Below are 23,798 nucleotides of genomic sequence, written 5' to 3'. Positions count from 1 at the left end.
GACAACAGGATGAGAAAGAAGTGCATTTGTTGGAAAAATCCCAACAGTTGCGAAATATTATAACTGTCTATCAGTTCCTAAAATATTGTCTATTTCTGAATTGTGTGTGTACTTGCTTTGTAGCACATCATGCATAGCAATTAATCTATTTTGTGACAAAGGCTCCGGAGGAGTTTTGCCTCTTTGATCTCCTGGAGTTACTGGGTAAGTGGGAAAACGTCTTAATAGCAACGTTTAACCAAACCACGCTATTATTTTGGCAATAAATGTATGGGACTGTCTGGGAAACACTACTGGACTGTTAAACCTCCAAGGATTTAATTTATTTTCATTTCTCCACTCCAGCTTGTATTTTGGGCCTAAGCTCCCACCAGTGTGTTTTCAATGAAAGGGAAGGAGGGACGAGGCCGGAGCAGACGCCGAGCGCAGCTGCTGACTCACTCCCTGACCTTTAGCCACCTCTGCCCTCCGCGCCGCCGCCGTGGCTGGGCCCAGCGCGGGCCCGGTCCGCACAGCGCTGCCGGGGCCGAGCGGGCCGGGGGCGGGCGGGGGCCCACGGCCGGGCCGGGTACACGTGTCCCGTGCCGCTTGTTTACTATCGTGGGCCCGCGCGGGGCATCCTGGGGGCTGTCGTCTTATCGCCGACCCGTGGGCAGGCGCAGGCGGCGCTGGCGACTCCAGCTCCCAGAATGCTTCTGCGCCCGCTGGCGGAGGCATCGGCCAATTGGAGTGCCGCGTGGGGGTGATTGATGTGAGGGGCGGTGCAATCAGCTGTGCAGGAGAGTCAAAACATGCCCGCCCTCCGGGAGGAGTCCTGACAGGCAGGTCAGCCAGCCAATAGGAAGCGGATGCGAATTGAGCAACGTCGTCGCCAGCCACTCAGCGCCCGAGCAGCTCCTGTGGGGGGCGGGACCCACCAAATGGACAGGGCGGGGGGGCAGCAGAGGGAAGCTCGGTAATGGCGACGGGTTCGGTAAGTGCTACAAAGTTTCGAGCTGTCGCTTTTGGGGGCTGCGACGCTCCGGCGGGGGCCGGGAGGGGTCCGGGAGGTTGGAGAAGAGTGGTAAAGGCCGCAGGCTGAGTCGAGGAGGCCGCTGGGTCCACTCTTTTGACAGCGACGGCAACCTGGGACATTGTTTACCGTATGGCTTCCCTGACCGGCCCCGCGAGGCCGCCACGTCCCGCACCGCTGGGTTGAAACTCACGGGGTGTGCCGGCCCTCTTTGGTCCCCTTCAAACCACTAAAACAAGCGGTATAGGGGGGGTGTCCCCCTCCCTATTTTCCCTGGGGAGCGGCTGCCCGCCCCGGTGTGTCAGAGCGAGGCCGCCGTGCCCGGTGCGGGAGCAGCGGCCGCGCGGGTCGGGGAGTGTTTGGGGTGCCGGTGGGTGCGGGGGGAGCGGCGGCCGGGGCGCGGGGGGGCCCCCCCGGGCCGGTGTTACGCAGTTCGAATGAATGGGGCCGAGCGCGCGTGCGCCGTGCGGCCGCGGGTGTAAACAAGGTCACGTGACGGGCGGGGGGGCCGCGGGGGCGCGCGGGGAGGGGCGGGGGGTCCGTGAGGGCTCCGCGGGGGCTCCTCCCGGGGCTCCTCCCGAGCCCCCCCCGAGCCGCCCCCCAGCACCGTCCCGCCCGCCCCGCGGCAGCCAACGGGCCGCCCTGTTCGAACAAGGCTTCGAAAACATGGTGAATCACAGTGTGCCTCGGCTGCGCGCTCTGGCACGGCCGGGGATGTGCAGCGAGGATTCCTGATCAAAGCAGCTGCGCCAGGAAAAGTCCCTGGTGTAGATCCAGTCTTGCCAGTATGTTGTGTTTTGCTTGGAGAAGCTGTTCTCGGAATTAAACTCCGTCCAGCTTACTGCTCAGGCGCAGACCTGGCCTGAAACTCCGTCAGTAGGTTGGGGGAAGAAAGGCAAATAGCAGAAGGAGAAAAACCACGAGAAGCGCTTCCACCCGTGCATTCCTATGCTGTGCGGTTTGGGTGGATGCTGCCCAGTTCCTGCGAACCCCTTCTCAGCCAGTTTATTTACTTTTCTCCCTTTTTTTAAATTTTGTTTGTTTGTTTGTTTGTTGTTGTTGGTTTGGGTTTTTTTGTCCCTCAGAAATAGACCTGGATCAATTAATAAAAGCTTTGTTAGTAGTGCCGTTTGTTTCAGCATGACAACTTACTTTAAAGCACAAAATAATAATTTTGTTTAGCCTGAAAAGACAGCTGTAGTAACTCCAGTCCTGTGAAACATGGTTCTAGACAACATCTGACACAACAAATTTTCAACATAAACCTGAATTTTAAAAAATCTTTACGAGCTAATTAATGACCAAGCCCTTCATGTTCAAACCATTGAAAGGCTGAGGAGAAGGATGTGAGGTCACAGAAGAGTTTAATCAAACAGAATAAAAAAGTTGAAAAGTAAAGTTGGGTATTTTGTTTGTTTTTCTTTGTAATTTGCTCTAAATTTCTTTGTAATTCATTTGTTAGATGAATTTTTGGCTTTTGTACACAGATGGCTTTGGTTTAGAGAAAATTGGGAGGAAAATTGACTTGGAGGAATAATTCATTTTTCAAACAAATACCTTTTTTGTCAGACTAGCATTTTGTACCTGTACCTTATCTCTGACCTTCAGAGTGTTGTACTTTCAAGTCTTGGCACCTGGCAGGAAGGAAGGAGAAGGTAACATTCTAGAAATAAGTTTGCTTCTTTATTTTGGCAGGAAAATGGAAAAGGAAGAGAGGAAAAAATAGAGGGAAAAAAAAAAAAAAAACAAAAACAGGGCAGAAAGAGGGAAGGGAAAGATGTAAATAAGCCAGAAAAACAAGGAGTGGCTTTTTAGAGTTGATTAGTTGGAGATAATCTTCAAGGTCTTGACCTGTACGACTGAGGTCTGGATTTTCTGTTCAGAAATAACTGAGCTCTCTGCTGTTGTGGTCTGTAATTTGACTGTCCCTCATGGGTTACAAAGGTATAAATTGTGTGAAGGATGTTTTTTGGAGGTGCAATTAATGCCACTGATAGTTTGAGTTCTGTATTCTCATTTCTGTGACCTTTTTTCTTCTCCTTAAAACTGGAATAAGCTGATGTAGCTTTGTAGTAGTGCCATTTGAGTAGAATCAAGCATCTTTTTATGTTTAGCATGCAAGCTTGTAAGTTTTGCATATATTTCAAAGATTGGGAGATCAGAAGGGTAGAAATTTTCCAGTCAAATCCCTCCTGGACATGATCTGTACAACCTGCTGTAGGTGAACCTACTTTAGCAGTGGAGGGAGCTGGACTAGATGACCTGCAGAGGTCCCTTCCAACCCAGTCATTCTATGATATGAAACTATTACACTTTTTCAGCTATTGTTGGTATTTCTCTAATGTAACTTACTTAGTGGACATGCATATGGTAGACTTTTCAGGTTTTCTTTCTTACTAAGCTGTGTTTTCTGCTCTTTCATGAGAGACTCATGATTATTTTTTCAAGGACACTTCGTTAAAGTACAAGGTAATCATGTTACAGTAGCTTTAATTAATCCTCATCTGAAAGAAAAAAAAAAGTAGATAACTAAATTACTAAAGATTGGATAACATTGTTTACCAGCTTTTAGAGACAGTGGTTGTGTAGAATAAGTTCTCTGCTGAAGAGATTTAAAATACTGGGTTTGGTATAAACTTTACATTTCTAGGATTTGGGGAAATGAAACTGAAGTGAAATCTTCCAGTAGAGGCTTCTTTATCTTTCCATTTGTAACACAGTGAAGGGTGTTAGGTGTCCAGTGTGTTTGAGACTCTTCCGGGAGGCCAGAGATGGGAAGGGTAGTGGAAAAGGCTTCTGCAGAGACACCGGTGCTGAAAGAGCAACTGGGGGAAACGTGTGTCTGATGCTAAATGGCAGAGGAGACCTGGTCTCATAAGGTTTAGGACAGCATTTTTGCTTTGATCTTCATTTCCATGCCTGTTCCCAGGTTCCTCAAGTCCCTGGGTGCAGCACTCTGCCTCTGAGGGAGCAGGACACTGCTTTGTCTGTGGCAGAAGAGAAGCAGCTCAGGGTTAGGCCAGTTCTGTGAGTCATCAGGCATGAGGCAGTGGGACCAGAGGGGATCCCTCCAGGCCAGTGTCAGTTGTGGGTCACAGAAGGTTTTGGGTTTGAAAGGACCTTAAAGGTCATCGAGTTCCAAGCCCCGTGCCATGGGCAGGGACATATTGTGAGGATGGTCTCCAAAAAGCAGTGGATTTGGTGGCAGGATGGCTCCCAAGAACTGGAAGAAAGAAAAGGCTTCAAGGACAACATGGGAAAACTACAGGCTGGTCAGCCTTAGCCTTCATGTATTTTATGGGGCAAATTCTCTTGACAGCCGTGTCCACCCTTTTTGTAAGGCAAGAAGTTGTCTGGGAATAGCCAGGACAGATCAGCCAAAATCAAATCTTATCTGACCCATGTGATTGTCTTTTGTGATGAGCTGACTGGCTTAGGGTACCAAGTGAATGTTGTTTATCTTGGCTTGAGTGGTGGTTGAGGAGGTAACTCCAGACTCTTGAAGGGAGTGGGCACAGGCTGTGGGAGTTCAAACCTGCATAAGGAACAGTTTCTTTACAGCAAGAGTGGTTACTGGAACAGGGGAAGTGCCAGGGAGTCCCATCCTTCAAGATACTAGAAACTCAACTGGCCAGGGTCCCAGGCAGGCTCTTGGCTTCAGAGTTAGCTCTGTTTTCTGTAAGGATTGTATAAGATCATGTCTAGACACCCCTAAAATATGCTGTGATACTCAACAGACAAATGAGGATTTAGGGTCCTGGTAATGAAGTAGTGTATCAGATGCAACTTAAAACAATTTACATGTATACAAATCTCTAACCTCTGTCTTTCTAAAGTCAGATACTTTGGAGCATCCTAACATGGTGTGGGAAGTGAAGACAAATCAAATGCCTAATGCAGTTCAGAAACTCCTCCTGGTAGTGGACAAGAGAACTTCAGGGATGAACGAGTCACTGGAGTTGCTGAAGTGTAATGAAAACCTGCCCTCTTCTCCTGGATATGCATCCTGTGATGAGCACATGGAACTTGGTAAATAACATGATTTTTTCAGAGGAAACTGGATTCTGAAGTTTGTTTTAGATTTCCTTATACTGAAATTACTGGAAGCTGATTGAATGAAATTGCTGGTTTTTAACTTGAGTAGGGCAGGGAATTGTGACATCTGAAGGTATTACTTTGCAGTCACTTTTCCCTTTAACCCATTTCCAGTTCTGACACACTGGCCTGTTGACTCAAATGTGTTCTTGAACTCAGAGCCACAAATTTGTGCTTCTGATCCTCAGAGGAGCAGGATTTTTTGGCACAAGGAAAACAAACAGAAAGCTCAAGAGCTCCTCCTAAAGGGAAATCATGTTGCTTTAGATCTGCTGCAAATAAAGATTCTGGGATAGAGGAACATTACTTCAGTTCTTATGTATTGGAGAAAACCAGCATATACCTTAGAAAGTATCAATATTAATATGAAATATTAATTTTATTTTTAATTAACATTAATATGAAATACTAACACATTTAATTGAAGGTATGAAGTGATTAAGAATGATGATACTTAGTTACATGACAGAACATAGCACAGACTTCTCTTAACAAGCTGGGGTCTTTTCTGTTACTCTATATGGAATAGGAAAGGTGTATATTATTGATAGGAATTCATCCTACCAGACTGTATACCCAGTTTTCATAATTTATTTAATCTGAGTTATTTAACTCTGGTTCCCTGGTGGAAACCTTTTACCTTGAATATGGTCTGGTGTTGAATTTTTTTAGTGTCATACCTTCAAGGACAGATTAATTTAGTTGTCTTCTGGGAAATGTTTTAGTATTTTAGTGAAGCATGTTTATTTTGAATAATGCTGCAGTATTTGTGTAAACTGGTGAATGTAGTAAAAACTTTAAAATCAGAACTATGTTTTTATCTAGTTGCCGAATTTTTTCTTAAATTTCTTGTGTGAATATGTAATCAACTAGAGATGTTACTATTTCTGTGGCCATTTTATGAATAGGGTCTGTGAAATGCTGGTAGTTGTGATATGAGAAAATAAAATTACTTTATTGTGGGTTTTTTTTTCAGGAAATTTGAAAGATTTGGTGTCAAATTGAGTAGACACCAAGGAATTGAGTGGTAATAATTCTGGTAATTTGTGCATTTGTTTGTAGATGATCTTCCTGAATTACAGGCTGTGCAGACAGATTCTACTCCACCTGCACTTTTTCAGCTTGGTGCTGATGTTTCACATCAGGAATGTTCAGGGCCTTCATGGAGCCAACATACCTCAAACAGCAATCCAGAAAATGCTTATTCTTCTGAGAATGGGGTGAACTGGTTGACAGAATTAGCAAATATAGCCACAAGTCCTCAGAGTCCGTTGATGCAGTGTGCTTTTTATAACAGGTACTGACACTCATTTCAGTGTTGAACTGTAGAGATTTATAATCCTGTCTCCAAAATATTTCCTTCAGTTTTTACACCTTCTAGTTTTGAACTGGAGTCCTATTTTTTTGTCTTTTTATTTGTTCTGTGAAAGCATGTACAGAACTCGTCTCAGAGCCTGGTGCAAAAGCTGCTTAGTTTCCAGCCATGAATAGGATGATATAAAGACATTGCCTATCCACAGCAGGCTCAGAAATTAAGGACATTTACCTCATGTGAAGCAGCAGATAAAAACTAAGAGGAATTTCTTACATTAAATTCTCAAAGCTTTCTAGTGCTCAGACTTTAGATTTTTAGTTTTTTCAAACAGCTAGTTGGAAATCTAATGCACGTGTATTTTAGTTATAACTGTCTTAGGTTTGTGATCTGTAAATTCTGTAAGGTTGTGAGCAGCAAGCGTGGGATCTTGGAAATTTCTGGGCTTCAGTTTTTATTGTACAGCTTTTCTTAGGTTTATAATCAGAAAACTCAATGCAATGCTGTTAATAGTAATGCAGTTGAGATTTAATAATTTGGACAGAGCAGATGTCTTTATATTCTCTTAAGAGCAGGGTATTTGCTTCAAGATATTTATAAAAACTTCAGCACTGTGCTAAGGAGATGCCAGAGTGGAAATAATACTGTCATTTGGGTGCTGTATAGAACCCATGCAGGAATTTTGCTGAGTGTTCTCTTTGCCTGAGCTTGCGCCCTGTAATCATCCCGTTGGAATATTGGTGTGTGGGAGGTTTGTTTGGTGTTCAGCTCATGCAAACGGAAATATTTGCAATAAAAGCATTTTAGAGAAATGGCAGCAAAGTCTCCTGTTGCCTTAATCTGAGATATTTTAAAATACATGTTTCTGTTGTAGATCATCTCCTGTTCGCATAATAGCAACAAGCAAAAGTTTACATTCCTATGCACGTCCTCCACCAGGATCTTCAAACAGTGATCCTAACTTCTCCAAGAATGATGTGGATGAAGCACCAGTCAGACATGAAAGGGTGAGTTGTTCTGAAACATTTTTAAATAAACATGTGTGAGTAATGGGTTAAATTTTTGACAAGGGAAACTAGTTTAAAAATCTGTTTAGTGTTCATACTCTTGCTATTTAAGCTAGATTTTCTGTTACTTTTCTTTTCACTACACAGGGTAGGCTTGTAGTACTTCTGCATATTTTTTGTGACAAGATCACTTTCTAAGAAAGCTCTGCTTCTATTGTGATTACTTCTATAAAGCGAGCTTTAAAAACTGATCTTGTTTGATGCCTCAAAAGGAAATGTGTCCCTCTCCTTTGAGACGCACAAAACCTGTCAATCCTGTGTCTCCTTTTCCCATATATTAATTTGCATCTGAAATTTGTCTGTTAATAACAGTGAATTTTCTCCAGTGAATTATCTACAACTGCCTTGAGCCTACAGCTTTCCAGTAACTGGACCATAGAGTAATTTAAATGATTCTGTAGATGACCAAGGAATGATGAGGTGGAAAATGCTTACAAATGAGTATAAGATAAATGAATCTCAGAGAATGAAACCCAGAAATGTCAGGATGAATCTCAGAAAAGGAGATGAAAAGGATCCATTCACATTCACTGCATTCCTTTAATCTTTGTCTTCATGTTACATTCCTATTAGTATTTAAGGCAAACTGATGCCACAGTTGCAAATTAGAGGTTGTTTTAAGACATATAAGACCAGCCCTAAAATACTCTGCAGTATTTTAGCAACAATAAATAGCAACACCATTTTGCTTTTTTTTAATAGGCAAATAGTGAATCAGAATCTGGCATTTTCTGCATGTCATCACTTTCAGATGACGATGATTTAGGATGGTGCCATTCCTGGCCCTCAACTGTCTGGCATTGTTTTCTAAAAGGTAAAATAACATGTCATCAAATAAGTATTTATTTTATCTTGTTGTTGTTGTTGTTGTTGTTGTTTTTTTTCTTGTAGCACAGACTTTTTTACCTAACACTCATGTTCTTTTTTCCTTGAAAAAATTTGTTAGGCTCTCGTTTGTGCTTTCATAAAGGACGCAATAAAGAATGGCAGGATGTTGAAGAGTTTGCAAGATCTGAAAGCCGTGGAAAAGAGGAAAATCTCCCAGCCAGTCCTTACAAGGTAACCATTAGTTCTAATAAATTCACTGCAATACCTGTAGCAAATACTTTGCTTCTGATGTTACCCTTGTGCCTTTAATTACTGTCTCAGGAAAACAGATTGACACTAATGTTGTTTAGAGCTGATCACTGTGCTGTTTCTCATGGAAAAGTATTTGAACTGAATTAATTTTTTGAATGTTACGTCATCAGAAATGCAAATTAGAATATTGTTATTTTTTAATACAATATATGATTGTATACACAGGTATATGCTTTTCTTGAGGGAAATTTTTTGAAACTGTATGTGTGTTAACAGGACTATGGTTCCAATGGTTTGAAGTTGATTTCTCATGAAGAAAGCATTTCCTGTGGTGAGTCAGTGCTGAAGCTGACTTTTGATCCTGGCACAGTGGAGGATGGCTTGCTTACTGTAGAATGCAGACTTGATCATCCATTTTATGTTAAAAATAAAGGTATGAAATACCTCAAGTACCCTTGATTGCATATTAAAATATTCTCAGAAAGTGATTGCAGAATTTGTTGGCATCCCATACTGTTCAAGAAAGGGATAAAAGTTGTAGTGTAGAAACAATTTACTGTCTTTGTAAAGAATTCTGGACTATGAACAAACAAACAAAAAGCTGTAAAGCCATAAAGCTCCAGGAACACAGCCTATCTCTTAAGGAAAGATTTCACTGAGTATATCAATGGAGCTCAGAAGAACCGGGGTGGGGGGAAACCGGAAAACTGCAAATAAGGGAGACTTTTCTCACTTGCTAAATATGGAACTTCTGATGGTAAAAGTCTTCAGGTTTTGATTCATTTTTTGCTAGAATGAGATTTGAGATAAAAATAAACTGTTTGCAGTAAAAATTCCCTAAGTAAGAGGTTTCTGACTTTTCTTTTGGGTGAAAGAAACTACATCAGTACATTTTAATATAATTATGTAATTACAAGATATAGGCTTGCTCCAATGAAGAACTGGAGAGATTGTCTGGCCGTTTGTCTAATTTAACTCTTTACCACTTCAGGTTGGTCATCTTTTTATCCAAGCTTGACTGTGGTACAGCATGGCATTCCATGCTGTGAAATGCATCTTGGAGATCTGTGTCTACCTCCTGGACACCCTGATGCCATTAACTTTGATGATTCAGGTGTTTTTGATACATTTAAAAGGTAATTTTTTGATAAAGTGGCCTCAGTGGTTCTTGTATTTAATGAGTAGGCACCTTAAGTCTGGAAGAATTTGAAGCATTATACAGAGAAAAGAGAGAATAGTTTTGATAATACAAGATAAATGATAGGGAAAATGAATACTCAGTACTAGGAAATCTGTGTAATTATGTGCTCTGCTAAACTGTAATGTAGTGCTTTGGAGTGAAATAACTTTTTAGCCTCTTTTTATGATCATTCAAGGAAGATTAGATAAAGCATTAAAAATATATATAGTCTTTATGAATTCTCCAGGTAAAGTGGATTATGTTTGAAAAACCTAGTACAATTTTCTGACAATACATGTCTGCCACCTGCTATCTCATGCTTCATATGCAACAATATGTCTGAATTATCTGAGTAGTTTCTCAGTGGTAAATGCATGTGCAATGGCTTTAGAATAGAGTATGTTCATAATTTGTTCTTATTATTTTTGTGTATTCTGTTTTTTGGCATTCTTTTATATTAGGTCAAATTTACCTAACTTCAGAGATCCACTTAGGGGTTTCCCTGAGCTAGAACTTCATCTAGATAACCTTCAGAGGTCCTGTTCAACATAAATTACTCTAAGAGTCTAAGGAAATAGTAAAGATTTTTCCATACTATTTTGAGATTTGAGATGTTTTAGTAAAATCCATCTTTTCCGATGATGTTTGTGCCTTTTTAGCATCTGTTTCTAATCCAGTTGGTTTTTTACAACAGAAAAAAGGGAATTTAAGACGCTCTTTGCAGTTCAAGCCCTGGGAGCTCTTGCATGATTTCAGTCTGGCATAGAGCAAGTTCAGATTGCTTAGCTTCACTCATTTGCTGTCTGGGTGTTTTTTTCTTAACTCCTATTCTGAACTGCATATGTAGAGAGCTGTTAGAATCATGGTAGCTACTTCTTACTGAAAAACCTGGATTTCTGGCTCTTTACTAATTTGCAGCCCAGCTGAATACTGTGTTGTACTTCAAATTCCTTGTCTTTTTGGGCAGAAGGGAGTGACTGAGAAAGGGGCATGCAGCAGCTGTAGCTGTGATAACAGGACAGAAGAATTAAAAACAACAAAATTCTGTTTCTGTGTTATGGGAAGGAGATTAAGAATAGGAAGGGTGCTGGCCTGTTGTAGAACAGAGAGATCCTTTCTCCTTATCTCGTGATAGCCTGCAAGATGGTCAGCATTGTTCCTTCTTTGCTGCCTTGTACTTTCCTGAGGGATACTGGAGGCCACTCATTGGGCTCCACTCTTCTGCCTGGTTCTGTCCCACGAGAGGAGCTGCCTTTGCAGATGGGGGCTGGACTGCCACATGCAGTATTTCCTTGCTAGTAGTTAGTTCTACTTGGTGTTCACAAAAAAACTCTTCAAAACCCTCATTTTGGCCATAAATCATGTGACTATAGCCACGTTGAGCAGTAGGTAAGAGGGGCCTTAGCATATATATGTTCTGTGTTTATCTTGTGGTAGTAACTTAGTGGTTTAGATTTGTGATTGAGCAGCCCCTTTCCAAGAGTGTTTTTCCCAGCTGGAGATGGTAACAGATAGTCTGTGGAGTTAAACTACTTCTTTAGTGAGCAGAGGTAAATTGCAGTTGTTGGTCAGCTAAAAATTGGAAGAGTTTCTCGTATTTGGAGGTTGGATTTTATGGAAACGAGTCACCTGAGCTGTTCAGACACCCCGAGGGGGAATGTCGCGCTTTTGTCACTAGGGGGCAGGCGCTTGTCAGCACAGCATCAAATAGCGCGACGTCAGGGGGCTCTGAGCAGGGCTTTAACCTCACTTGATGGTAAAATAGAACGTATTCAACTGCCTGGAGAAGTTATTTGTATAGTAGTGAATATAATATAATTATTTTAATATAGTGGTTTCATATTTGCCATTAGTTTATATTTGCAAGTGAACTCATTGCATTTCTTCCCTTTCTGTACTTGTCATTCACTGATAAGGTTTGATTTATGGTAAGGACAGAAGCAGAAAGAAAAAAGTGTTTAAAAAGAGAATGAAGTTTGAAGACCTTGTATAGTTGATTGATACACAGCTGAGGAAAGTTCACAGCAGAACATGTAAAGTTGCAGTCTTCATCACATGGAAGAAAATATAACTTACCTGCCAAAGTCTTGTAGTTTTTTGTTTCTCACACTGACATCCACATCAAGCACAAATCATTATGCCACACAAAAGAGGGAAAAATACTAGAAATGTAGTAAAATTGAAGAGTGAAGAGATATTTAGGGATTTTACATGATGGCTTTCTGATCTGTCTTTTCCCTGCAGTTACGATTTTACCCCGATGGACTCCTCGGCAGTGTATGTGCTCAGCAGCATGGCTCGCCAGCGTCGCGCTTCGCTCTCCTGTGCGGGATCAAACAATCAAGATGCTGAGAGATCAGAATGCAGTAGTAAAAACTGTGCCTCTGCTGCATCATCACATCTTTCCTCCAATCCTTTGTACAGCAAAGCTGGCAAAAGCCACAGCTCAGGGACTGCAAGTACTGTGAGTGCCACTTCTCCAAACAAGTGCAAAAGACCAATGAATGCCTTCATGCTTTTTGCCAAAAAATACAGAGTTGAATACACTCAGATGTATCCAGGGAAAGACAACAGGTAATGATACAAACTGTAGTTTTGCTGTTACTGTGAGTTAGAAGAATATCTGTGTCCCACTTTTACATTTAAATAGCCTACATTTTGCATTTGAAATAAAATGTATGTATTATTTTAAGAATAAGTTTTGGAAGATGTTAATGTAAAGGGTGGTTTATGGGTGGACTGAATATTTACAGTACTTGGTGAACTCAATACAAACCATTTTTGGCAAACTTACCTTCTGAGGTAAAGCAATTGATACATGTATATGTGTGCAGTGGCAGAGGCACAAATACAGAACTGTCATTGTTTACAGTGATGAGGTACTCTGCTCATGTGCTGTAAAAGAAAAAAGGGAATTTCTGGTTCTTCTAATTAAGTCTTGACATATTATTGCAAATTGGTCATGAAGTTACAAACATTTATTTCCAGTCTGCATATTCTATTGAAGAGTGGAGTACTGATAAGTTAGGATATCTCAAAGATCATAATCCAGACAGCACCCTGCCAAATTCAGCTTCCCCTAAAGGCATTCAACAATCTGTTCAAACTTGCAGGAAGAGTTTCCTGCATGGGGAATGCAGAATTCCATGACTGTGTTTGGGGGAGAGGTCTTGGTTAGTTTGTTCTTTATCTCTAGCACATTTGCTTCTAAACATTTTTTAATTAAGATTTCTATTACTCATGCTTTAAGGAATATTTGGTGCTAATTATGCATATGTAAATAGAAACCAAAACACATGAACATGCACTGATCTTACAAACAGATTTTTTACTGTATGTAATTTTATAAAAATTGTCACTGTAAAAATTGCACTGTGACATAAAAATTCTAGAACTAAATCTGGTAAAAATGAAAGTTGGCAGGGCTTTGATAGGAGATTTACTATTTTATAATGTTCTAATAAGGAGGCTGTAACTGGTGCTGAAATATAAAACCTGCCAGACAAATCTCAGCCAGTCTTGTGTGTCCTGACAATGATGTTGTGTAATGTTTATAGTAAGTTCAGTGAAGCAGATCTGCTGCCTTCACACTCATTGCAACTATCAATGAGAAATGGAGCAGAATGTCAGCCAGGAAGGTTTATGATGGTTATATATTTAGTTGAAAATGCTGATTTCAAATGGATGCAGTGAACTGGAGCTGTGGCTGCATGGAAGTGAAAATGAACTGAATATTTCAGTGAGCAAGCAGGAGAGTGAGCAGGTTTACCTTGAAGGAAAGAGATGACAAAGTTACAAGTGCGGTTCAAAATGCACTGCTCACTGTCCTGCTTGGAAGGCAGTGCCTTTGGGTGCAGTTCCATGGCATCCATAAAACACAGGATGGCAGAAATAGCATTACTGATAATTGATACAGGCATTCAGCTACTGTCACTCAAGTGTTGCTGAGGCATTCGTTAATTTAGCTGCTGGGAGGCAACGCTCATGTTTTTCAAATGTAAGTTTGTGTTATTTTCAGATAACTATGTAGATCTTAAAACACAGTAGTCACTTCTGTACAGTGGAGTTCTTATGTTTGCTGCTGTTACTTCCTAAAGGGAGTATGACAGTACAGAACTTGAGGTATTGTGAGTTAAATGGTCTATTCTGAGATAAAGCAGCCCAAGGCATGTCAGCAAGACAGGGAGCTTGTAAACATTGAAAGCACAAGCCAGGAGTCACAGGATACTTAATGGACTGCAAGATCATGTTTGAAAAACTGATGGTTAGAGCTGCACTTGTTTATTTTCCAGACACACTTCACTGTAACACTGTAACTTTAGTTGAACTTGGTTGTGTGTTCAGAAATTCTTTGTGTAATGGACCTTCTAGAGATGAAGGAAAACATATTTTTGTTTAAAAGGTTTCATGGTGTATTTTTATTTGGGAAGGCAATGACTTTTACAGCAGACCTGCTCTGTCTGGATCACCGTGTTCTTTCCTGAGGGTGTGAGTGATCCAGTACAAACTAGTGACCCAGAGCAGACAGGTTTCTGGTGATATGCCTCTGGATATTGTCAAAAGATGAAAAATCTGCTAATTAAAACTAGGTATGTTTGCTTCTGATGACAGACCAAAGATACTGGTTCTCAGTTTGAATAGAAAAACAGAATTTCCATTGCCAAAGAGACAGGCAAATGGGTTTGATAGCAATGGGATGTGGTGTCCCCTGGAGGAGTTTGCTCTCAGGAGTCACCAGAGCACGTGGCACGGCAGGCTCCAGGTCTGTCTGGGCACTCGGGGTGTGGTCCCTGAGGGCTCTACAGCTCACATAAACCTCAACAGCACCACAAGGCCTTGCAGGAGTCACATCCATGTCTTTGCTGTGGTGCAGAACAGCCTTCAGAATTGCTCTGTGTGCCAAGGTATAGAAATAGTTGATGAAACTCTAATTGTCTTGATTTGGCTTCAATATCTTTGCTGTCAGCAAGGAACTTTATTAATAGGAGAAACAGAAAGACTTAGTTGTGTCTACCTTTTTCTTAGAGCCAGTCACAGAACTCTCACTGCTGTAATCTGAAGCCAAAGTCTACAAACCTCTTGGAGGCTTTAATAGTCACTGATAAAAGAGCTGTTGTTTAGAGATTGTCATTCAGCTAAAAGACAGAGTTAAAGCTTTAATGGGATATTGATCCAACATTTGGGAGTGGGGTTAAACAATATGGCAGGATAGTACAGGGAAATGTTGTCAAAAGACCTAGAGTTTATAAGGAAAGGAATTAATTCAGCTTTTGGAAATGGTGATAGATATGTAAGAACAGTTTCATTTGCACAGGAATGGGAACTTATCAGTATGTTCCACCCAGGATGGATTAAAGGTGGAGGAAGCTACAGATATTGATTAACTAGACATGGGGACTTGCAGTTAATCAAATATTTGGCTAAGGTCATACTCAGTTCACTGCTCTAATTATTAAAGAACATATTTTCAGCAAATCTGTCATATGATTTTCTAGTATGAAAGTAGAGCAAAACAAATGTGAGTTACCATTTGGTGGTAGTTTTTGTAACATCTCTATTTTGCTGGTTTATGCCAGCTGCTGTATGTACACCCTTTGAAATGTTAAAATGTGCATTGACCCATGCTCAGCTAACACAGAAGTCTCAGCTGTTTAACTATTAAAAGAACTATGAGAAGATAATCACAAATATGATTATTAAAAAATTTAAGATACAGATGATTTCCTCCTTGTGTGTTAATTCCACATTTAACTCACATCTTTTCTGAAGTGCTCAGATAAAAAAAAAAAAACAAAAAAAATTTCCTGGTATTTCTTAGCACTGTCCTGACTGTACTGTAAACATTTATCTTGCAGAGCCATAAGTGTGATACTTGGCGACAGGTGGAAGAAAATGAAAAATGAGGAAAGAAGGATGTACACACTAGAAGCCAAGGCCTTGGCAGAGGAGCAGAAGCGTTTAAATCCTGACTGTTGGAAAAGAAAACGAACAAATTCTGTATGTTTGTGCAGCAGTCTTTCTCATTCTGCTGTTACATGTGTTCAGATGGGTGGCTACAGTGTGGTTTGTTCAGAATAAGCTGCTTTCTTAGTAGCTGAAACCTTCATTTACTCCCTGTGTTGTGTAACCTGCTTTTGGCAGTTTGGCAGCACAGATCAGGAGAGGGTCTGTCTGAATATTTTATGAGAGTTCTGTGGATTCTGTTGTACTGAAAGTTAGTGTGCTTATGAAATGCAAAAGAAGGGCACGTGGTCTTTTCACTTTGAAGTGACTTCCTAAGGTTGTACCTAAACTTTATCTTCCATAAAATCTTTTCCTTTACCTTTTTCTAGTTTTCTTACTGATAATTTATATCAGCATATATGAAGATATTGAGAAGAAAAATCATGTTTGCTCATGAATCCCGTTAAATTATTACTCTGCTCAGTTGTAAAATAAATACAGTAGATAACACTACTTCTGTAGGAAAATAAATTGTTTTCCACTTTGTAGAAAGCCTTCAATCTAAGAGTCTGCAGCAATGTATTAGTAGGTGGTGGATGTATTAAGAAAGAGAAGGGCTTTAACACTGAAATATCATGTAAAGCAAATATCAGAAAAAAGAGTTTCTGCTTGTTCAACTAGAAGAGTGGAAGGAAAGATCCACTAAGGTGCAAAAAGTGCTTGCCAAGTTCTTCCATTTTATGGCTGGGTCGGAGCTTGAAGGATGGTGTGGACTTCATCTACATGGTTGGTGAAACCATCCATCCATGTGGTGTAAGATTTCATCCTCGAGTTACCCCCTTTTCTTTGATGTGTAAATGAGGCTTCTTTCTCAAGAGCATATGCAAGTGTTGCCTTAAGACTGAATAAGAAATGCTCCAACACTGAGTTGCTTCTTTCTGCTGCACATACTTTGTGCAGTTCCCAGTCCCTTGTTGCAGAAGGTTCCACCAAATCCCAGCTGCTAGGAACAAGCTGTTTTTCTGTTCACTGCATTCTATTTTAATCAACAGTGACAGCTTCTGTTACATTTCCTTGTGGGTTTAGTTAAAATAATATTATTTATTTATTCTGCTCTTACACTACTGCAGTTTTGAGCTTTGGATGATGAGATCACAGGCTCACCTGTGAGCCTTAAGCAACTCAGAGGCGTGTTTGTGTGTAGCTGAGTAGTGACGGGTTTGCCTCAGTAAGGCTTTCTTGCCCTGCCTTGTAGTAAGATTTTTCTTGTCCCTACAGTCGTCAGGCCAAGAGAACAGGATCTGTAGAACCCGTCACCTCAGTGTTACAGCAGGAAATACCCGTTATAATTGTTCTAGTTCAGTGAACTGAACTGTTGGCAGTCTGGTAACCTTACTCAGTAATGACAGTGGGCTCCAGGCTGTGACAGAGAAGTCGTGATGGTCTTTTGATGATCAGGGAATAAAAGTGTCTGGTTTGGCCTTTTTGTTTTCTTCTGAGTAACTGACCAATGATTAGAAATACTTGTGGCTTTGAAAGCAGGTGTTGTGCCCTTTGCTTGCTAATCACTAACGTGGTTTTCTCTTCTCTTTTCTCAGGGCTCACAACAGCATTAAGCCAGAATTTTCCTGTTAACTCTGTATTTACAAAATGGCTGTTGCTTGATGGCAAGAAGATGCAAGATCAAGGTCTTACTATTTGTTGTGACTTTGTGTGACCATAAAATACTGGCACCATCATGGAAATGATCTGAGTGCAGATTTGCTTTTTACAATAGAACATTAAGTAAGCTAAAAACTATCAGCATTTTAAACCAAATTGCCTTATTTTTCTTCCAAACTTCATTATGTATCAGGTAATATAGGCTTGAAAATGGATATCCTGTGGTGCTAAAGTACTTTAGAAAGAGGTGAAGGAGATATGTATAAATGTTTATTTTTAAAAGAAAATGTACAAAAAGGGGAATTTTAAAATATGTAACAGCTGTTTATATACATTGATTCTTATTGCTAATTAATATGTATTGCACAACTGTATTATTAATTGCGATTCTGGGGCCTGGGATTTTTTGAAATGGCAAAGTGTATTATCAGCTTCCAGCTTCCCAGCCTGCCCTGCTGCCAGCAAGTTACCAGAACGTGTGGAATGGAGGGTGTGGTGTGATGTAGCAAGGGAGCTGCTCCTTGGGATGCCACTTAGAAACCTTGTATCCACAAGGAAGATATTTTTGCATCAGCTGGCACTAGTGAGAGCTGTCATTTTGTGGTGGAAACAATGGCCCGGGACACGATGAAATGAATAAATAGCGTTATCTCAAGAAAAGTGGTGCTGTTGATATCATCACCATCATAGTTATAACTCTGTGTTTTGTCTTTGCCACATATTCTACAATATTATATTTTGCCATAAGACATCTTTATGGTGGGGGCAAACTTTGCACTTAACTATATGTGCAACACTTGCACTTTACTTTTTTTTCTCCTCCAACTGTCTAAAATTAGAGCAGCTGCGTTAGGATTGCAATTGCTTCTGCTGTGAACATTTACAATCATGGCTTTTCCTGTACTAAACAGCTGTGCGTTGGTTTTTTTTTTTTTAAGAATCACAACTGTAAATTTCAGTTTATGACACGTCTACATGATGTTGCCCCTAAGATTTTTGCACACTATATTCTTGTATATTATTTCAAATAAATTCATTAAAATTTGGTGTTGTGTGTTTTATAAAATGAAGAAGACTAATCACAAAGTCAGCCTTGCAGCAATGAGCACATTCTGCATGGCAGTCTTTACATGAACCCATCCAAAGTATATTTTAATGCTTTGCCATTAGGAAGCTAATGAAGAATTTCAAATACTATTTTCAGGATTGGATAGTTAATGTTCTTTATTACAGTTTAAGCAAAAAGAGTTGAAATCAATATAAATTATTTCTAAGCAAATAGCAGTGCAATAGAGAAGCATTTTGGTTAGTTATAAATATTTTTCCTTGTGTTAAAATTAGTGATTTTTAGATGGAAACTGATGATTCAAACATTTTGAAAGTACAATTTTCTGAATATGGCTAAAATGTATTCAACTGTTTAAAACTCTACTTGTAGGAAAAGAGCCGCTTCCTTATTTGAGATATTCAGCAATTACACTCTAATATTTGAGTTCTAATTTTACACTTTTCTAAATTCAAAAGGAATGCTTAAGAACATTTCAATTAGATGTAGACTTACAGCACATAAAAGTTGTACAATTTCCTTATATTTCTGTGTAAGTAAGTTCCTGTAATGTGAACATAAAGCAAGAAGACAGAAGCTTCAGACATGAAGCAGGTAAACGTTTCCTTGTAAAGCTGATGTACCTGGGGATAATTTACATGAACAGTGAATGCATTTGTGGCACCAAAGCCCCCAGCTCTGTTACCGTCCATTCCCTGGTGTGAGAGCATTGTCCAGGTGTGTTCACTGAAGGGCTGACATGGCTTTCTGCAGCAGCTGAACCATTATGGGATAGACTGGTGCAAACTCTTTTCCCTCTCGTGTTCTCACTGATTGAACATAAGCTTCCAGTGCACCACTAAAAAAAAAAAAAAAAAAAAAAAAAAAAAAAATTAAGTAGCTAAAGCAATTAAGTGCTGTAAATTCAGGATCTGCAACAGAAATTAATTGCCTTCTTCCCTCCTGCAGAATTTTCCTCAGATGGTCCTACTTGTCTGTGGAAGGAAGTGAGCAAGGAAGGCCTTGCAAAGCTCTGTATAATTGTTCCATGATCTCTATCTCCTTACTTGCATGTTTGAGGAGCAAACAAGTTAACATTTAAATAAGCAGCAGCATGCTGCAGATGGCTTGAAATGACAGCTCTGACGCACAGACTCGGGCTCAGTGCTGCACTGGTAACCTTTAGAAAGGGAGAGAATAATCTCCAGCTGCTGCAGACGCTGAGAGTGCAACTTCAGCATGAAAAGTGGGGCACTGGTGAACACCCGCCGTGCCATGAGGTGATTCCTGGCACAGCCTTTTGAACTCCCACCGTCCACTCTCGGAAACACCAAGTTAACCCCAGACAGGGCTTGGGCAAGGCACGGCCTGGCTCTCTCATACATTGTCATAGGATGTCACATGTAGAGTCATCATCATGTGTGATCTGCACAAATAAAACATTGCAAAGCTAAAAGGGGAAACCGTGGTGATGCTTTACAACACAGGGTCACCTTTCAGCCAACATTCTAATACACAATATTGCTGAGTGACAGCATATTTGTAAAACATTGTAAGTGCTCATCTGTTGAGATTCCAACTTACTAATTCATTAAGTAGGCCAAGCTAGTGTTGCCACACTTAAATATAGCTTTAGATTTAATTTTCTTCTCCCTTTCTGCTTCCATTTTTTCATGTAACTGATACCATCATCTTGGAGTTTCCTTCTAAATTTTGCTTATATTTGTGCTATTTACAGCACAACTGTGACATTAAGAAAATGCACAAACAACAGACCCCATTTTAAGTGGAGACTAATACAGCCCCTGGTGTGTGGCTGTTCCTTTTCTAATAGAGACTGTCCCCACAGCCCTGTGCAGGCACCAGCCCACAGGACAGGGGGGTCCTGCCGTAAAAATGCGGTCACTGAGCAGGGAGTGGTTCTAGGTTTTGTCTCATGCATTCCTTCCTGGGAGAGCAGGATGCACCAGGCACAGCTGCTCTGCCAGAGAGGGAGCCCGCTGGCTTTGAGTAACATGGCAGGAACATTCCCAGTCCCACTGGGAGAAGGCAGATGGCTGTTGTGCACATCTGGTGAAGGGGTGGGGGGCACTGAGGTCAAGGCAGATGGTAACACAGAGCAACTGCAAAGTTGTGCCTATAAATACACACCCACTGCTGTAGGATAGTGGGCTGTGGAGACAGAGCTGTGTTTATGTTTGCTGCTCCTTCCAACAAACAAGCCTTTGGTGGAACCCTGTGTTCCTGCACGAAGAGTTCACGGATTCCAAGGCAGTGCTGCTCCCTGGTATGTGCCTGCTGGCAGCTGGCAGCAGTAGGCAGTGAATCAGACAAGGCTTAAGGAAAGCAAAAGTACTGAAGAGTGATATTCAGCCCATGTTTCACACACACAGGCTTCTCCTGGCATAAGATGGTAAGAGAGGAGCAGCCAAGATCCCTGTGTGATGCTGCAGGCCTGGGTCACCTCATGAGCCCACCAAACCTGACAAACCAGAGGAGATGGAAGATGCAGGGTCACAATACACTTGGGTGCCTGTGAGTAAAGCTGCTGCTATATCAGCAAGGGCTCGGCCCTTCCTCAATGACTCAAACCCATCTGTGTCAGAGCGCTGCTGGGAATTTCCAGCAAAGTTCATTTATCAGCAACTGGAAGATGCTCCTGAGGCCAAGAGCCTGAGCTCAATTTGCTGGAGAGACAAGTCTGAGCTTTGGGTTCTGAGAAGGCAATGACAGCAATGGCAGCTCGGCCCTACAAGCTGCTCCTGGGGCTGCTCCCTCTCCTGCCAGCACTTCCCATCCCCAGCAAGGCCGGCACTGATCCGTCAGCCGGGCGCTGATCCGTCAGCCGGGCGCTGATCTGTCAGCCGCGCTGCCACAGAGCACCAGGAGGAGCTGCCTGTCCCCACATGCAGCCCCTGCTAATGGAGTTTGACAGGGAGAGAGTGAAGTGTGCAATCAAAGAACCTGAGGCTGCTTCAGTTCTGAGCACAGGATGGAAATGAAACAGCACAGCACGAGGTGATTCCCACCACAGCTCCTGATGTCCCTATGTAGCATCCAGACTTCACAGTCCCTCTCTGCTGAAGCCCGGGACATTTTATCTAGGGGAAGACAAAAGAAGGATGGACTGAGAGGACACAAAAGAAGGATGGACTGGATTACTGGAGAGTTGAGATGCTTCAGAAAAATAAAGTTACTGAGCACAGAAGCAGTTCCTCATGTTGGCCTTGGTGCACTTGAGAGCTCTTCAATTTTGTAACAATTTACTCATGAGCTACTGCTGAGGGTTCCCCATCAGGTACAAATACACTGTAAGGAATCACTTTAAATTTTTTGCACAACAACAAACCGCAACAGAGAAGCAATCCCTTGTTAAAGGCGAAAAAACAGGGAAAGAATATTTATGTTATCTAGCTAAAGCAAAGTTGACTTTTTGCACCTGGTCAGCTCCCAGAAAACCTTCAGCCTGCTTCTTCCCAATTGTCCCTGGGGAGCAGCACAGGGTCTACAGGGAAAGAGGCAATTAAAACACTGCTTGATGCAGCCACAAAGTGCTTTGGGTGCAGCTCACTTCATTCTCAGCAAAGGCCATCAGCATCATGAACTGTGGAGAGATTAGGCACATCCACAGGTTTATTTTAAGCCCCAAGATTTAGAGAGACAAAGTGAGACTGGAGGAATGGGACAGCAGAAAATTGTGGGTTTTTTATATAAACTGGCCTCTTGTAGCAATGAGGGGCCAGTACATTATGAGCAGAGTGAGCAGCAGGTGAAGAGTGAGCAGAGAGATGCTGGCAGGGAAGGCTCAAGGATGACATCAAGGATACTATCCTGATGAGTGGAGATGCTTCAGAAGAGTCAGAAATGTCTCACATTTCCACTCAGGTCAGCACTCAAGGGCTCTCGTCAGTAGCAGTTGTTAGACATGTTAGATGTTTGTTAGCTGCTACAAAGAATTGTCCTTGTATTAAAATGACAGTTGAGAAACTCCTCTGAGTTTTCTTACTGTAACTGCCATTCATCTTGCTAAATCTCCCCGCTTCCGCTCAGTAGTATCCCTGTCTTTTCCTTCCTATATACTCCTCAAAGTTTGTTGGGCTCAAATAGTTTTTTGAAGTCATCAAAAGCTGAAAATAGAAAAAAACCATATTGACCTGCTTAACTTAGAAAGCTCTAACACATCTTGGTGAAGTTGTGGGTTGGCATCATTATCCAGATGGTAACACTGCTATCCCTTAACTGACTTATCTACTTGCTTTGAAAAAACCCTTGAAAAAGATTACAGAGATAACCAGATAGATGAAAGAGAAGCTTTACCCTAAAAGCAGCACCCAAAACCACTCAATGTGAGCCCCTGATAATCCTTTGCCAGACTGTTATTCCCATCAGATCAAACAAACTGGAATGAGATTTAGGCTATGCCAAGTGCCATACAGCCCTATTACTGTCCTACTGTCACACTTTCTAGCACCTTTTATCTTTTTTCCTTCTGTCCTGCCCCAAAAGAATCTGATTTAATTCTCAAAACCAAGTCCAGCAGAGGTAGTTAAAAGGAGTTTTGCAGGTTCCTTCTGCTGCACTTGCTCTTTTACTGTGGCTTTGCTTGCATTGTTTCAAAGAGATGGCTTTGTTAACACTTGAAATGCAGAATTTTCCATGACATTTTGGTAAACTTTAGCAGTTCTAGCTCAAACAAGCTTTTGTAAGCTATGCTGGCAGTACAGGACTCAATTCAGATGCACCAGTTTACCATTAAAATCTTGTCTTTAAAAAGGCAGGCTCACTCCTGTTGAGGACACTGTAAAAACACCAGTGGCAAAGTAGTTGTGGAAAAATAAACAGCACTATGGGTGAGAGCAGTATCACCAAGTCTCCAGCACAGAGGAGATCATAGTTGTTGTCATATAAAAAGATGTAATATAGTTATATTATTATTGTTTAAGATGGAAGAAACCCTGTTTATGTAATATACAAAACATACTCTTAAAGGGATTAGACTAAATAATGCCCTAAATTCAGCGTCTTCTAGTCTAATAAAGGACATAAAACCTGTTCAGCAATCTGTTTCTATTTTAAAAGACAAGCTATGGTATACATTACAAATATTGTTTGTAAAAGAGAGCTATGGAAGGAGGCTTGGTGGGATGTTCTGCATATATTAATGCTTCATTAAAAATGCCATAAGAAGTAAGGGGGAAAAAAAAGCCCTAAGTTTAAGATGCCCTCCCACATAAGGAAAAGGATTTTAAAGCACTTATTAAATTACTTCACTTGCATGAGCAAAACCATGAGCTTTCTTGGAAATCAGGACAAGTTGCTTATATAAGACCCTGATAGTTCCTCTTTAAAATGTTATTTCAACCCATGAAGATTTATATCTAGAGTTAAAAGGAAGAAAAAAA

The 23,798-nt window shown here is 41.1% G+C and overlaps 2 protein-coding genes across 6 annotated transcripts in view; one reads left to right on the top strand and one right to left on the bottom strand.

The window, feature by feature from the left end:
- The first annotated feature begins 844 nt into the window (after positions 1-844).
- HBP1 (HMG-box transcription factor 1) lies at positions 845-18,396 on the top strand. Of its 5 annotated transcripts, none has more exons than XM_083860591.1 (11): positions 845-973; positions 4,853-5,041; positions 6,170-6,404; positions 7,294-7,426; positions 8,189-8,300; positions 8,433-8,545; positions 8,843-8,999; positions 9,558-9,702; positions 11,991-12,320; positions 15,602-15,743; positions 17,288-18,396. In XM_083860591.1, the coding sequence occupies exons 2-11, from the start codon at positions 4,873-4,875 to the stop codon at positions 17,303-17,305; spliced, it is 1,554 nt and encodes a 517-aa protein (XP_083716717.1). In that variant the 5' UTR covers positions 845-973; positions 4,853-4,872; the 3' UTR covers positions 17,306-18,396. The 5 variants fall into 5 exon arrangements, with proteins under 5 accessions (XP_083716717.1, XP_083716713.1, XP_083716716.1 ...); XM_083860587.1 differs by having other exon boundaries at positions 903-973; positions 4,849-5,041; XM_083860590.1 differs by lacking the exon at positions 845-973 and adding an exon at positions 2,503-2,667 and having other exon boundaries at positions 4,849-5,041.
- Positions 18,245-23,798, bottom strand: part of COG5 (component of oligomeric golgi complex 5) — a 174,064-nt gene continuing 168,510 nt past the window's right edge. Inside the window, exon 22 of the mRNA XM_083860586.1 lies at positions 18,245-19,255. Within this exon, the coding sequence (XP_083716712.1) occupies positions 19,141-19,255 (115 nt within the window). The 3' untranslated portion in view covers positions 18,245-19,140. The remainder of the gene's footprint in view (positions 19,256-23,798) is intronic.

This window comes from Zosterops lateralis (genome assembly GCF_965231275.1).
Source record: "Zosterops lateralis genome assembly, chromosome: 4".
In the NCBI taxonomy this organism is placed as follows: domain Eukaryota; kingdom Metazoa; phylum Chordata; class Aves; order Passeriformes; family Zosteropidae; genus Zosterops; species Zosterops lateralis.
Note: the sequence above shows the minus strand (reverse complement) of the source record. Positions and strands in the feature narration are given on the sequence as shown.